Below are 12,759 nucleotides of genomic sequence, written 5' to 3'. Positions count from 1 at the left end.
CTGTATGTACTCTATGTGTGTTTTTTGTCATCAAAATGCAACACACAAAGATCCACAGCTTTGTGAAAGAGGTTTGTATTGTATTGAAAACCCCTGTATCAAAATGTCCTCTGTGTATCATTGAAGCATTCAAAACACCATTGGGTTTTGACCTTTGTTTTATCAGTGACATTCTTTAATCTGATGTTGGAACTGGGTCAAAAGTTTGCTAACAGGGAGGTGTGTTTACAGTAAATTGTGACACATGATAACCAAGAACACTGCACATTACTGTTTACTGTTAAATTGGCAAGCAGTTACCGTAAGTAGTTGAACCTCGTTGCTGTGTGTGTTGTGTGTTGCAATAACAAAAATGACTTTCATATCATTGCATTTTGGCATTTTCTTTTATTTTCATGTTTACAGTTTTTGTACACAAGATACTTTTTTACTTTTTATGCCTCTATTGGATAGGAGAGAGAGAGAGAGAGAGAGAGAGAGAGAGAGAGAGAGAGAGAGAGACAGAGAGAGAGAGAGAGAGAGAGAGAGAGAGAGAGACAGAGACAGAGAGAGAGACAGAGAGAGAGAGAGGAGTGACCTTTTGGGTTGGAATTGAACCCGGGTCCCTTAGCCCACTGAGCCATGGCACCTCCCTCGTGTCTTCATTTGACGGTAATCTGAGGTTCTCTCTAGGGAGTATGCCAAGAACCTGGCTAACGGTAGGGACACATAGCAGGCGAAACGAGCGAGACGAAGAGAGGCGCAATTTAGTGACAGTTCAACCGTCATCAGGTCGGCGCGGCGAATCAAATGGAATGGAACAGTTATGTTGTTGATTTGATTGGGTTGCCGCAGGCGAATTCGCTCCCCATTTGCATATTAAACTTGGTTTAATGATTTAGCTACGCTTCGCTTCGCTCTTGTTCGCTTCGCTCTTGTTCGCTTGCCTTCGCCTCTCTCATAGGAATGAATGGTGAAGTTTGCTTCGCTTGGCCAAATGCACGTCTATGTGTCCCTACCGTGAGTAGTGATACAGGTTACCTTGAGGTAGCGGTAAATCATCTAATACAAGAGCCTGGGGTCCTTATTTTCTGCCTTAAATGCTAGCTGTGGGGCTATCGTTTAGCAGATTTACCACTTCATACAGATTAACCTAGCCAGGTTTATCACTTAACCATGTTAAATCTTACCGTTTCTTTTGTTTCAGACATGTAGAAGTTTTTATCTTTTACCTGACATGTTTCGCCGGCGAGACTTCCGTCTTCATCAGAGGGTCACATGGATGTTGAAGTGCTACATGCTTTAAAACAGCTGATGTTAAAGCACGTCACACTTCAACATCCATTTGGCATAACTCTAAGACATAACGAACGTCATACGGTACATCCACTTAGCCATGTTCTTGGAATGCTCCCCAGGTTAAACCTTTCCCATGAGCGATGGCATTTTACGCAATGGATGCCAGGCCCACCATGTTGTACTGCCTGTCAAAGACGGTGTAGAACTGCCTGATGAACACGTCGCCCAGGATCCAGAGCTGTTGGCTGCCCCCGTTACCGAAGCCAGACATGCAGCCATAGCTGGTCTGTTAACACACAAGATGATAGACAGGTACATCAGTCATTACTTATGCAGCCATAGCTGGTCTGTTAACACCCAAGATGATAGACAGGTACATCAGTCATTACTCATGTTCACAATCATCCTGCCACAGACGTCAGTAGGTTAGAATCACGTGACATCACTGTAGGTTTGGACTGCCATTTTCGAGACCACCAGGACTGTATTACCATGGTAACTGTTGGCTGCCCCTGCTGCCAAAGCCAGGCATGCCGCCATAGCTGGTCTGTAAACGCACAACACAATGATTAGCACGTGGAGTACGTTCCATTATCCTAGCTCCCGTCCTCGATTTGTGCTTATGGACTCACGCTTTGATGACGCACCCACTTTTGGGGGACATTTCCCCATTCAACATCCCGATTTCAGATGAGAAAATAATGATTGAATTGCGCTTGTGTGAGATATTGACTTAAAACTTCTATCGTCAATGACGTCTTGCGATGCCATCACGTGGCCACATCTTAACAAGGGGTCATCTTAACAAGGGGTGATCATGTGAAAACACCTTCGAGTGCTTGGAGCATACACCTGTGCAGTTGAAACTGTTGGTACATTCTGAGTGTGTCTGAAATTCCCGGAGCGCACTTTGAGAACCACTGGTTTGAAATGCACTTGTGTGAGATTTTTCACCCACCTGCGACACATAGGCTGATGCAGGGATGGTGTATGGCTGGCCGTCGATGTTGAAGGTGACCTCTGGCATGTTCTGCACGTTGGAGCAGGGTACGGTGGCCTGTAAGGAGGACATTCAGATAAGAGAAGATAAGATAATAAAATCCCGTTTATGAATTTCAGAAGATATATTGTAAAATCCCTTTTATTTATTGATCCCGTTCATGATGCACATGCACAACATAACACTATACAAATGCACAATCACATTGAAGCAGGCTTGTACGAAATTCCGAATGGAAAGAATTTCAATTCAAAATAATGCCATAATAAAAACACTAGGTGGTGCCATTACCTTGAATTTCTTTTAATTTAATCTACACCACCCATTGAAAGTACATAGAACACCACCACCTAGTGTTCATATTATGACATTACTTTGAATTGAAATTCTTTCCATTCGGAATTTCGTACAAGCCTGCATTGAAGGCATTTCACTCAACGGTGCAACATGTACTGTATGTAGTCTATTTAAAGCATTGAATGAAGTGAATGAGCAGTGAACACTGAACAGGTGTAACACAAATTTGATTTTGCATTTAGAGTCAGTGATACTAGAGTGGCTTTATGTACACCCACCAAACTTCCTGTTCACCGGGCAGCAGTTCACCTTTGGTGCAATTGTGGACGAGCGCAGAATGAATCAGGCCTTATATGTCTAGGTGGCTAAACTTATATTACAGTAGTTTGTATCCAATATAAGTAATATAGTAGGATTATACATTCTCCTTCTACAAAACAAGTGCATTTATTTCATGAAAAAAATATCCAAAGACATCTCTGAATCTACAGTATGCGTGGAACTCCATAGGACCCCATGTATTCTGCATTTGCCTGTGAGCGTCCCTAGTGCAGTACCATAAGTGAACATTTTCCTCCTCCTTTAGTAATGCACTACGGCTTGGTCATTACCATTCTGCTAACAGCAAATTTATAATGCTGTGTGTCTTAACGGGTCAAAACATCCTCAAATACTTATGCCATTTGATTGGTGCTGGCTCCCACCCAGCTTGGAGATGTTGTAGATGTTGTAGATGTTGTAGATGTCATTGGTGGGGCCTTTCTCCTGTATTTCCTGCCGATCTGTGAGTACGTCAGTTCAAATGTTACCTCCAAGCTAGCAGTTAACATTGAGTCCTATGAGACCAACTAGCCGCCAGCTGGTCTCATAGGACTCAATGTTAACTGCTAGCTTGGAGGTAACATTTGCACGGCAAGTACACGAGAAAGGTAAAACCCAATGATTTAACTCAAGGAGAGGTGTAAAATAAGCTTGTCTCCAAAAATGGGACAGTATCACTTTAAGGATACTCACGTCACCGTTTTGGTTGGTGCTGGCTCCCACCCAGGCATTCATGTTGTAGATATCATTGGTGGGTCCAACGACGAGGGAGGTTCCAGTGTCGACGATAGCCTGACATCCCCCTGCGCAGGCCACAATGTTGCCATCAATGGTGACACTGTAAAGACACAACAAGATTAGGCCAATTGTGACCCATCCAAGTGTGTGTGTGTGTGTGTGTGTGAGAGAGAGAGAGAGAGAGAGAGAGAGAGAGAGAGAGAGAGAGAGAGAGAGAGAGAGAGAGAGAGAGAGAGAGATTTTACAGTGTTAATTCAGAATTATGAGAGCTCAGGTTAATATTCTCCTAGTCAGTCTTACACTCAAGTGTGTGTGTGTGTGTGTGTGTGTGTGTGTGTGTGTGTGTGTGTGTGTGTGTGTGTGTGTGTGTGTGTGTGTGTGTGTGTGTGTGTTGGTTCAGAGCTGTAGTACCTGTCCATCTTGATCTTCCAATATGTTTGTGAGGTCAGAGGTATCCAGTGGATGTTGCCACTGTAGTACTGCTGCTCAATCTCCCCAAACAGCACCATGCTACCTACCTGACCATGACTGGAACAATAACAAACAACAACAACTCTGTTGATTACATTTGTATTACATGGCATTACGTTACATTAAATTACCAGATGGTTTAATCCAAAACCACTTACAAATACAATTCTGAAATGGGGACACAGAGAATATACATGCCAAACAGGGGCAGCGCAGATGAGCAGTTATCATTCTTAAGGGGGGGAATCTACATGGAAAACTATGGGAATTGTGCTGTATGTTGACCTTGCAAATAATGTGAACCATTCAGCTGGTAGAACACTTTACTATGGGCTGAAAAGCATTGATGGTACACTATTGCAATATGACACTTAAAGGAACCATTCACCCAGGGGCGGAGCTATAAAGGGGGCAGGGCATTTGCCTCAGGGCCCAAGACCCTCCTGTATTAGATGTGGGGGCCCTATTGTGGCCGTATGGGGGGCCCTATCAGTGTCTTGCCCTGGGGGGCTTTATGTAATTGCTCCGCCACGGCATCCACCATTTTGGAAATATGCTTATTTTACACTGCCCCTTGATTTAAATAATTGGCTTCTACCTTCCTCCTTGTCCTTCTACCCTTCGTTGAGTTTAGTTATATTACTTTTTAGCATGTGTCATTAAACCAGATGGTACCCATTCGCTTCAGTGACACATGCTAAGAAGTAATATCAGAGACGGTTTAGGTAGGAGGAGACCGGTCAATGGTGTATAGCGTCCATAGAAATTAACGGTGAAGATTCATAACGCAAATATGGCGTCTACCACACATCTCCCGCCTTTCTGATAACAAGAGCCAATGCCTGCTGAGCTGCGTTGCCATTGACCCAATCATCTGGCTGCATCGGCGCGCACGAAATGTTGCGCATGCTCAGTTGTGAAAAGTTATTGCTCTCGTGCCGTTATGGAACTACTGCGCCTGCACTCTGTCAAAAAAAGTGAGAAAAGTGGCTTAAAAAGCTTTATTTTGACTCGTATGACACAACCAAGTACTCTAGATTGATCAGTTTTTCAGGTGGTTTCAACCATATGGTTTTCACCACCGCTGGGTTCCCTACCGTCCTATACTCTGCTTCCCTTTTCATTTTTCCCATTGACTCACAGATCTGGTCTCACTAATCGCAAAATAGCACCCCGAAGGCGTCAACAAGATGGCGGCGTAGTGACGTAACTTATACAGGAAGAACTTTGGTAATACAGTATTCTCAACTAGAAAAGTGCTCCGAGAGCACATAGGCTACCTCCGCCAATGCATGGCATAATTAGGCCTAGATGATAGACAAAAATAATAACTTTGCAAATATCAATTAATATATTCCTGTGTCAAATTTTCAAAATGACATTCATATTTGCAAACCATAGTGTAGCCTACACTTTTGAATGAATAACATGGTTATTCTGCCTTTCATCATCCAATGAAAAGATGCATGTTAGTTCAGTTTATTTAGGCCTATATCAAGAATCTTGTAGGCCTATAGCCCTAGGCCTACTTGAACCATACGCACACATCAGATTCATGAACGATAAATCAACTTAAACATGAATACGAATGCATAAACACACTCCAAAATGTATGTAGCCCAAGTAGAGAGAAGAATTTAAATAAAAAAATATTTTCCCTGTGCACCGACCTAGCTCCCAAGCACGCCAGAACATCGTAGTACTTTATTAATTAAACCGAGACTGTCACATCCCGCTCTCTCACAACCTTTTTTAATCATCACAGTTCTAGGCTATCATATGCGCAGCAGGTAGCCTATGGTCAATCTCGCCCTTTTACAATGCAAAGATGTCTGTGTTCATGGTCACTGGCCATCTTGGGGAGAGAGAGACGGGGAAGGACCCGCAAAGAACCCAGGCCGGGAATCGAACCCAGGCCGGGAATCGAACCCAGGTCGGCCGCATAGCAGACGAGTGCCCAACCGTCAGGCCACGGCAAGGCCCCATGTGCAATTATTTTAAGGACAACATACAGAGAGTTCTCATAGGGTTCGTTAGCCAGGCTGCGCCCTCCTAGTGACGCAACACCTTCGTCGGCGAACAAACCCTATGAGAACTCTCTGTATGTTGACATGCCTGGGTCCTTTGCGGGTCCTTCCCCGTCTCTCTCTCTCTCCCAACTCGCTTCCTGTCACCATCTTTACTGTACTATCATAAATAAAGTCAAAAAGTCAAAAAAAAATCCAAGAATTACACATGGGCACACCACTCACTCGCTGAGGTAGACGGAGAAGAGGTCCTTTGAGAGCAGGCCCTGGCTCATCATGTTGTCGAAGACGGGGGTGGCTCCAGCTGAGGAGATGGAGGGGAAGGCGAGACCCAGAATACCGTCAGCCGCCATTTGCTCCATGAACGGGGCCTCAGACTCGCTCAGGCCAAAGATCTGGTTGATGACCTTCTTCCCACCCACCTTAAACAGTGAAGCACAATGTTTGAAAGTTGGACAGCTTATATATTTATCCCATTGTGTCCTGGAGACACACATACGCTGCATTCAGGTTCTTGAGATTTGAGCTGTTTCATTAAAAATGTGGGTAAGTTAGAGCTGAATGAACACATTCTAAGGCAAGACAAGGGTCCTAGCTTTTAAATGCAACTCATTTCATGTTTGTATGTGCTTCGGAGGCTAAGATATTCGGCATTTAATAGGCAAAGGGCCAACCGTATCTCTGTCCATTCGTGAAGCCTTTACGAGAAAAACTGAAAAAAATCAACTTTAAGCCTTGTGGTGCCGTTACGAATAGCCTTGCGTCTCGTGGTTGGGTGACGAAAGGGGGAATTGACAATTGGGGTAGTTTGGTTCTGGGGGGAAGAATAATGCGGACGGACGTCAACAATCAAGCGTGAGTGAAGGCTAACTGGAAACGACGGTAATTAAACATTTCAAACAAGTGATTTAGGATTAAGTTTAGGGTTAAGGTTAGGGTTAGGGTTAGGGTTAAGGTTAGGGTTAGGGTTAGGTTTAGGGTTAAGGTTAGGGACCTTAATCCGAGCCAATCTTTTGGTGGAAGTACGTAGGATGGTGCGCAAGACTACAAGATTATAAAGCTCATTTCCATCTTTTGTCCTTTGAATAATAAATAAATAAAAACAAGTATTGCAAAAAATACAAAAATAAACAAGTGTAAAAACCCTTTATTAGACTAGCTGGCTCCATGTTTTGACACACTGACTTCGCCAGGGCTTCAAAAGTGTACTGTATGTACTGTATATATGATGTACTGCAGAGATGATCATCATCATCATCACCGTCGTTGTCTTCGTTGTTATTATATTATTACCTGCAGAGTGTCATAGCCTAGAATGCCGGTCAAGTATCCAGTTCCATAGGGTATCTGGAAAGACTGCACGGTGGGCTGGAAGGTGCTGGAACTCTCAGGGTTGAACTTATGGTGGTCATCTTTAAAAAATAAAATGTAACAGTTTTGTGACATCATTGTTAAATAAATGATGAGAGTGTGGTTTTCTCTCCACTTAGAATAATGAACCAGTCTTTGTTTTCTGGAAAACAACCATAATGTTTCTGGAAAGTTGTGCAGGATAGACATGTACTGATCCATCCACCGGCTTCATTTCTGGAGTGAATTGATGACACTGAGTCGAAGCATTACACAGTAAGTGCCACCAGCCATGGCTAGTGTATATGTGTTACCAGAGGGGGACTTTCAATTAGGCAAACCTAGCCAATTGCCTAGGGCCCCGACCAAATCTGTCCTCCATAGGGGCCCCAACTGTCACACCAGTTGCAGTAAAAAGACATAAAAGTAGGCTTTGTCACTTATGCAATGTAATCGAATATATATTTGACACTTAAATAGCACCAAAACACATAATTGTACGTTTATATAATGACTTTTTAGGGCCCCATGATGATATTTCGTCTAGGGCTCCAAAATGGCTAGATCTGCCCATGTGTGTGACCACTGTAAAGCAACTGCTGTACTTTGGGCAAATGAACTGTTATAACCAATATTATAACTACTACTACTGTTACTACTACCACTTACAATCATAGCTGGATTGGCCACAAGACATACAGGGCATTTGCCTGGTGGACTGTTGATGATTTTGGTCTGGTCCTCCCCTCAATGTACTGGTAGCAGTCCTCATACCACTATACTACAGCAGACATCTCTGAGTCAGATTTAAATATTCATTTTGGCTGCTGTGGTCAAAATAGCTCAGAACATAAGACTATAAATTCATTCTCTCTTTCTCACTGCCAGGTGGCTCGGTCTTGGCTGGTCAATGCCCGGCCTGATTTTGTTTATTTATTTTCCCATACTCACTGCAGGAAGGACTGTTGCAGTACGTGGAGGGCACCCACAGGTTGGAGGAGCCGGTGTCAAAGACTACTTTGAAGGACTGGGGAGGAGTTCCGAGGGAAATCACGCCATAATAAGACAGCTGAAATGAGGAGAAAGAAATTACGGGTGGAAAAATGAGCTCACAATAGAATTGAACAACCCTCATGTCTCTGAATAGAACAACCAACTTTTTAGATTGACTCATCAACGTGAAAAAAGCCCTGCCCTGTTACTCTGCTACATTCAGTGCTTCTAAAGGACCAGTTCAGTCAATTTCAATATGCTGTTGTATTGCTCACACTACCCTTGACTTGTCAGTACCTGGTGATGCCACATTTTTCGGATAAGCCCTTTCCGAGATATGAGCTATTCTAATGGGGGCAGCGTTTGTTTACATTTTTTTTAAATGAACATAGGCCTACTCAAAATATTTTCCTAAAAAGGTACCGCTGTTTTCTAATTGTCTGCTGATGTTATATAATCTTTCGGATGTTTTTGGGAATTAATACATAAAAATGTTTTTTTGAAATGTAAACAAAGCGCTGCCCCCATTACAATGACCTCGGAAAAGGCTGGGGAAAAACCCATAAGTCCAGGGTAGTGTGAGCATTACAACTGCATGTTGAAATTGACTGAACTGGTCCTTTAACCCTGCTACTATTGAAATAAACCCTGAAAAAGTCATTTTTCTAATCACCGGGAGTGGCTACAAACCACACTTAAACCTTACACCACCCTCTCAATTGGGGACACCAGGCTAATTAAGGTCATATTTAATGTTTCAGACCCAAGCTTAAACCTGTGACCTCAAAGCAATACCAGTATGGGAAGAAAAAAACAAATATTAAACTAGACTGCCTGTGCAGTCGCCTTCGACTGCTTAAGGTATATCCCCGAAACGTGACGCTTCCAGTCCCCCATCATTCCTACCACTCCCGTCCACCATTTCGTAAACGTGTATGATACATACAGACGTGACATGACGTGCATAGGCTTAAAACCAAACGGCTATTGTGAAAATGAAGCAAAAAATGGGGCAAATGGTAATACTGTTTTAATGGTTCAGTGGATATACCACATTAGGTACAGTGTAATAACCAGTGTAACAATATTTAATACAATGTAATACCAGTGTAACACCGCCATTGTTTTTACTTACATCATGTGTTTGTGCGTAAGTGGTATTACATGCTATTGTATATTATTACACTGGTATTACACTATATTACATGGTATTGCATACTGTTACACTCGTTATTACACTGTACCTGATATTGCATATTGTTACACTGGTATTACACTAGTATTACATGGTATTAAATATTGTTACATTGGTTATTACACTGTACCTAATATGGTAGATTCACTGAAATGGTGAACCATTAAAATAAGGTGTTACCGGGCAAATCAATCCACCCAGTCAGAAGTTATGGGCCAAATGAAAATCCCGCCATTTTGAAAGTGTTGTCTTCCAAACTCGAATCAGTTCATGAACCTACCCTAGAGCATTCACACACAAAATCTGGGACAAATCCATCAACCCGGTCAGTAGTTATGGGCCAAACAATAATTCGGCCATCTTGAATTCAGCCATCTTGAAAGCGTTGACCTCCAAACCCGAATCAATTCATGAACCTACCCTAGAGCATTCACACACCAAATCTGGGACAAATCCATCCACCCGGTCAGAAGTTATGGACCAAACAAAAATTCGGCCATCTTGAATTCAGCCATCTTGAAAGTATTGACCTCCCAACTCGAAGCAGTTCATGAACCTACCCTAGAGCATTCACACACCAAATCTGGGACAAATCCATCCACCCGGTCAGAAGTTATGGACCAAACAAAAATTCGGCCATCTTGAATTCAGCCATCTTGAAAGTGTTGACCTCCAAATTCGAATCAGTTCATGAACCTGCCCTAGAGCATTCACCCAAAAAATCTGGGACAAATCCAAACATCCGTTCAAAAGTTATCGCGTTAACACGAAAGACCTTACGCGGCGGCGGCGGCGGCGGACGCGGCGGCGGCGGCGGTGCACGCAAAACCATTACATCCCCGACGCTCCGCGTTTCGGGGATATAATTACATTACATTACACTTAGCTGACGCTTTTTTTTTTTTTTTAAACAAAGGCGACTTACAATTATTTACAGTGTATTGGTTAAAGTCCCTAGAGCAGGAGTGGGGAACCTTTTTCATTCGAGGGGCCACTTCAAATTAATCCGAGGGCAGTAAAAGTCCTCTAAGGGCCGTACTACACAAACCAGGATTTCTCCCTGCACTTTAGGCCTATATTGAAGGCAGCCACCTTTAAAACAGACCCCACCTTCTCTAGGTCCATTGAATATAACTAAATTGTATTGCAAATGTATTTTCTAAGATTCCTTTGTCATATTTCATGTGATAACATGCATAACATTAAAATTATATCGGGGGCCAAATAAAACGACCTCAAGGGCCGCAAACGGCCCTCGAGACACATAAGTTCCCCACCCCTGCCCTAGAGCAATGTGGGGTTAGGTGCCTTGCTCAAAGGCACTACAGCTATGGATGGAGAGGTGAGATAAGGGTGGGATTCGAACCAACAACCCTAACCAGCACGGCTGCCCCTAGTACGCTAAAGGAATGTTAGAACAGCAAGTCAACTCGTGTGGCATAGGCTTTTCAGATGTGTGGCGAGGGTGATTTGCAATGCTGTAATGCCAAAGTGCCACACTGTAAAAAAAAAAGTGGGGATGCAAATTCACCACTACATCCCCTTTTCCTACACCTATGCGGTGCCTGTATACCAGGGTAGACATGGTGTTCATGAGAGTATATGAAGAGTTCAGATGCAAACCCCCCTAACTCCATTTCTGAAGACCTGCACTTCTATATTTTTAGAGAACCCCATTGTTGGTTTGGCTTACATTAATGTACTTGATAATACATATAAATAGTTATATTACATAAACAAATTTAAAAATATGCAATTGTGATAGCTTTGTATTAAATAAAAATGAATTAAGATTGTTTTCTGAAAAGGCACTTAGGGGTTTTTGCATCTGAACTCTTCATATGAGGATAGATATGAGGTGTGTTGTCAGCTTTCTATGACCTGAGGAAGGCCGACAGGCTGAATCGTTGTCACATTAAAAACTTATTTATGCAACTTGGGAGTGTGCGGCACTTCTCTCCTTTTGCAAGTGTTTAACTGGTTGGTTGCCAGCGCCTCCTTTTCTGGTGTGCACTTTGCACCTCCACTCATCAAGTTTTCTACTGACACCATGGACTTACATCAGCATCATTGGTCATGCTCTCAGCTCCTTTCTGCTGCTGGAACTTGGCCATGGGATTGTAAGGATGCTTCTTCCTGTACTCTTCCCAGAGACCCTTCTCCTGAAGTGTCTCCCTGGCTGTCTTGCCCTTGATGAGGGGGACCCTGCATGGCAAAGACACACATGTATACGCAGATGCACTCACAATATGTGTTTGAACACACAGCAGTCTGGAAGGAACCCATCAGGTGTGTGTGTGTGTGTGTGTGTGTGTGTGTGTGTGTGTGTGTGTGTGTGTGTGTGTGTGTGTGTGTGTGTGTGTGTGTGTGTGTGTGTGTTTGTGTGGTACTCACCGAAGGCACTCAGAAAAGGCCACCAAGGCACAGAAGGCAACAGCCCACTTCATCTTGTCTACTCAGGTGAGGTTGGACCTGCTGACTGAAGGAGACCTGCTCCTGCTCCACCCTTTATACTCAGCTACGGAAACACTTGCGATAAGAAGTGCGATAACGAATCAATAGCATGTGTAATCTCCCATAGAGCACGCAATGGCTTCAGCCAGAAAATAGATTTATTGCTTCTGCGCGACCTCATCACCAACAAATTAATTCAAAAACCTTTCTGTTTATCACTAAAGAGTCAACATAGTCTATAATCTGTCCTGTGACTCCTCAATGCACGCTGCCGTTGATATTGAAGCAATAAATGCTCAGTCTATTTTCTGGCTGAAGCCATCGTGTGCTCTATGGCGGTGTACCAGACGGTGCTTGTAGCTCTGCTCCACCAGAGGACGCCGAAGCTACACACAGTGTCTGGTGTGTACCCCTTTAGAGTTTGTAAACAGGTATGACGTAATTTGGCTGCGTGCGCACCGCAGGCTCAAAACCATCCTGGCGATGTCATCAGCATACCTGTCAATTTTGAGCTCCCAAAATCCGTGAAAATTCCCATGTTTTAAGCCAAAATCCGGGACATTTTCTTAAGGCCAAATTCTGTCAACGGGATGACAGAGACGGATTGGACAGTGTGTACACTGCTTTTCACAACG

The 12,759-nt window shown here is 43.4% G+C and overlaps 1 protein-coding gene across 1 annotated transcript; it reads right to left on the bottom strand.

The window, feature by feature from the left end:
- Positions 1-382: 382 nt before the first annotated feature.
- On the bottom strand, positions 383-12,148 carry LOC134456824 (pepsin A-like). Its single transcript, XM_063208390.1, has 9 exons — positions 12,065-12,148; positions 11,731-11,875; positions 8,434-8,551; positions 7,426-7,544; positions 6,358-6,554; positions 4,046-4,162; positions 3,590-3,734; positions 2,237-2,335; positions 383-1,564 (listed from the first exon to the last, which is right to left on the bottom strand). Exons 1-9 carry the CDS (start codon positions 12,115-12,117, stop codon positions 1,427-1,429), a joined length of 1,131 nt encoding a protein of 376 aa, XP_063064460.1. The 5' UTR covers positions 12,118-12,148; the 3' UTR covers positions 383-1,426.
- Positions 12,149-12,759: the final 611 nt, after the last annotated feature.

The sequence above is a fragment of the Engraulis encrasicolus genome, chromosome 10 (genome assembly GCF_034702125.1).
Source record: "Engraulis encrasicolus isolate BLACKSEA-1 chromosome 10, IST_EnEncr_1.0, whole genome shotgun sequence".
NCBI classification, from domain to species: Eukaryota; Metazoa; Chordata; class Actinopteri; order Clupeiformes; family Engraulidae; genus Engraulis; species Engraulis encrasicolus.
This window is presented reverse-complemented; position numbering and strand designations above follow the sequence as displayed.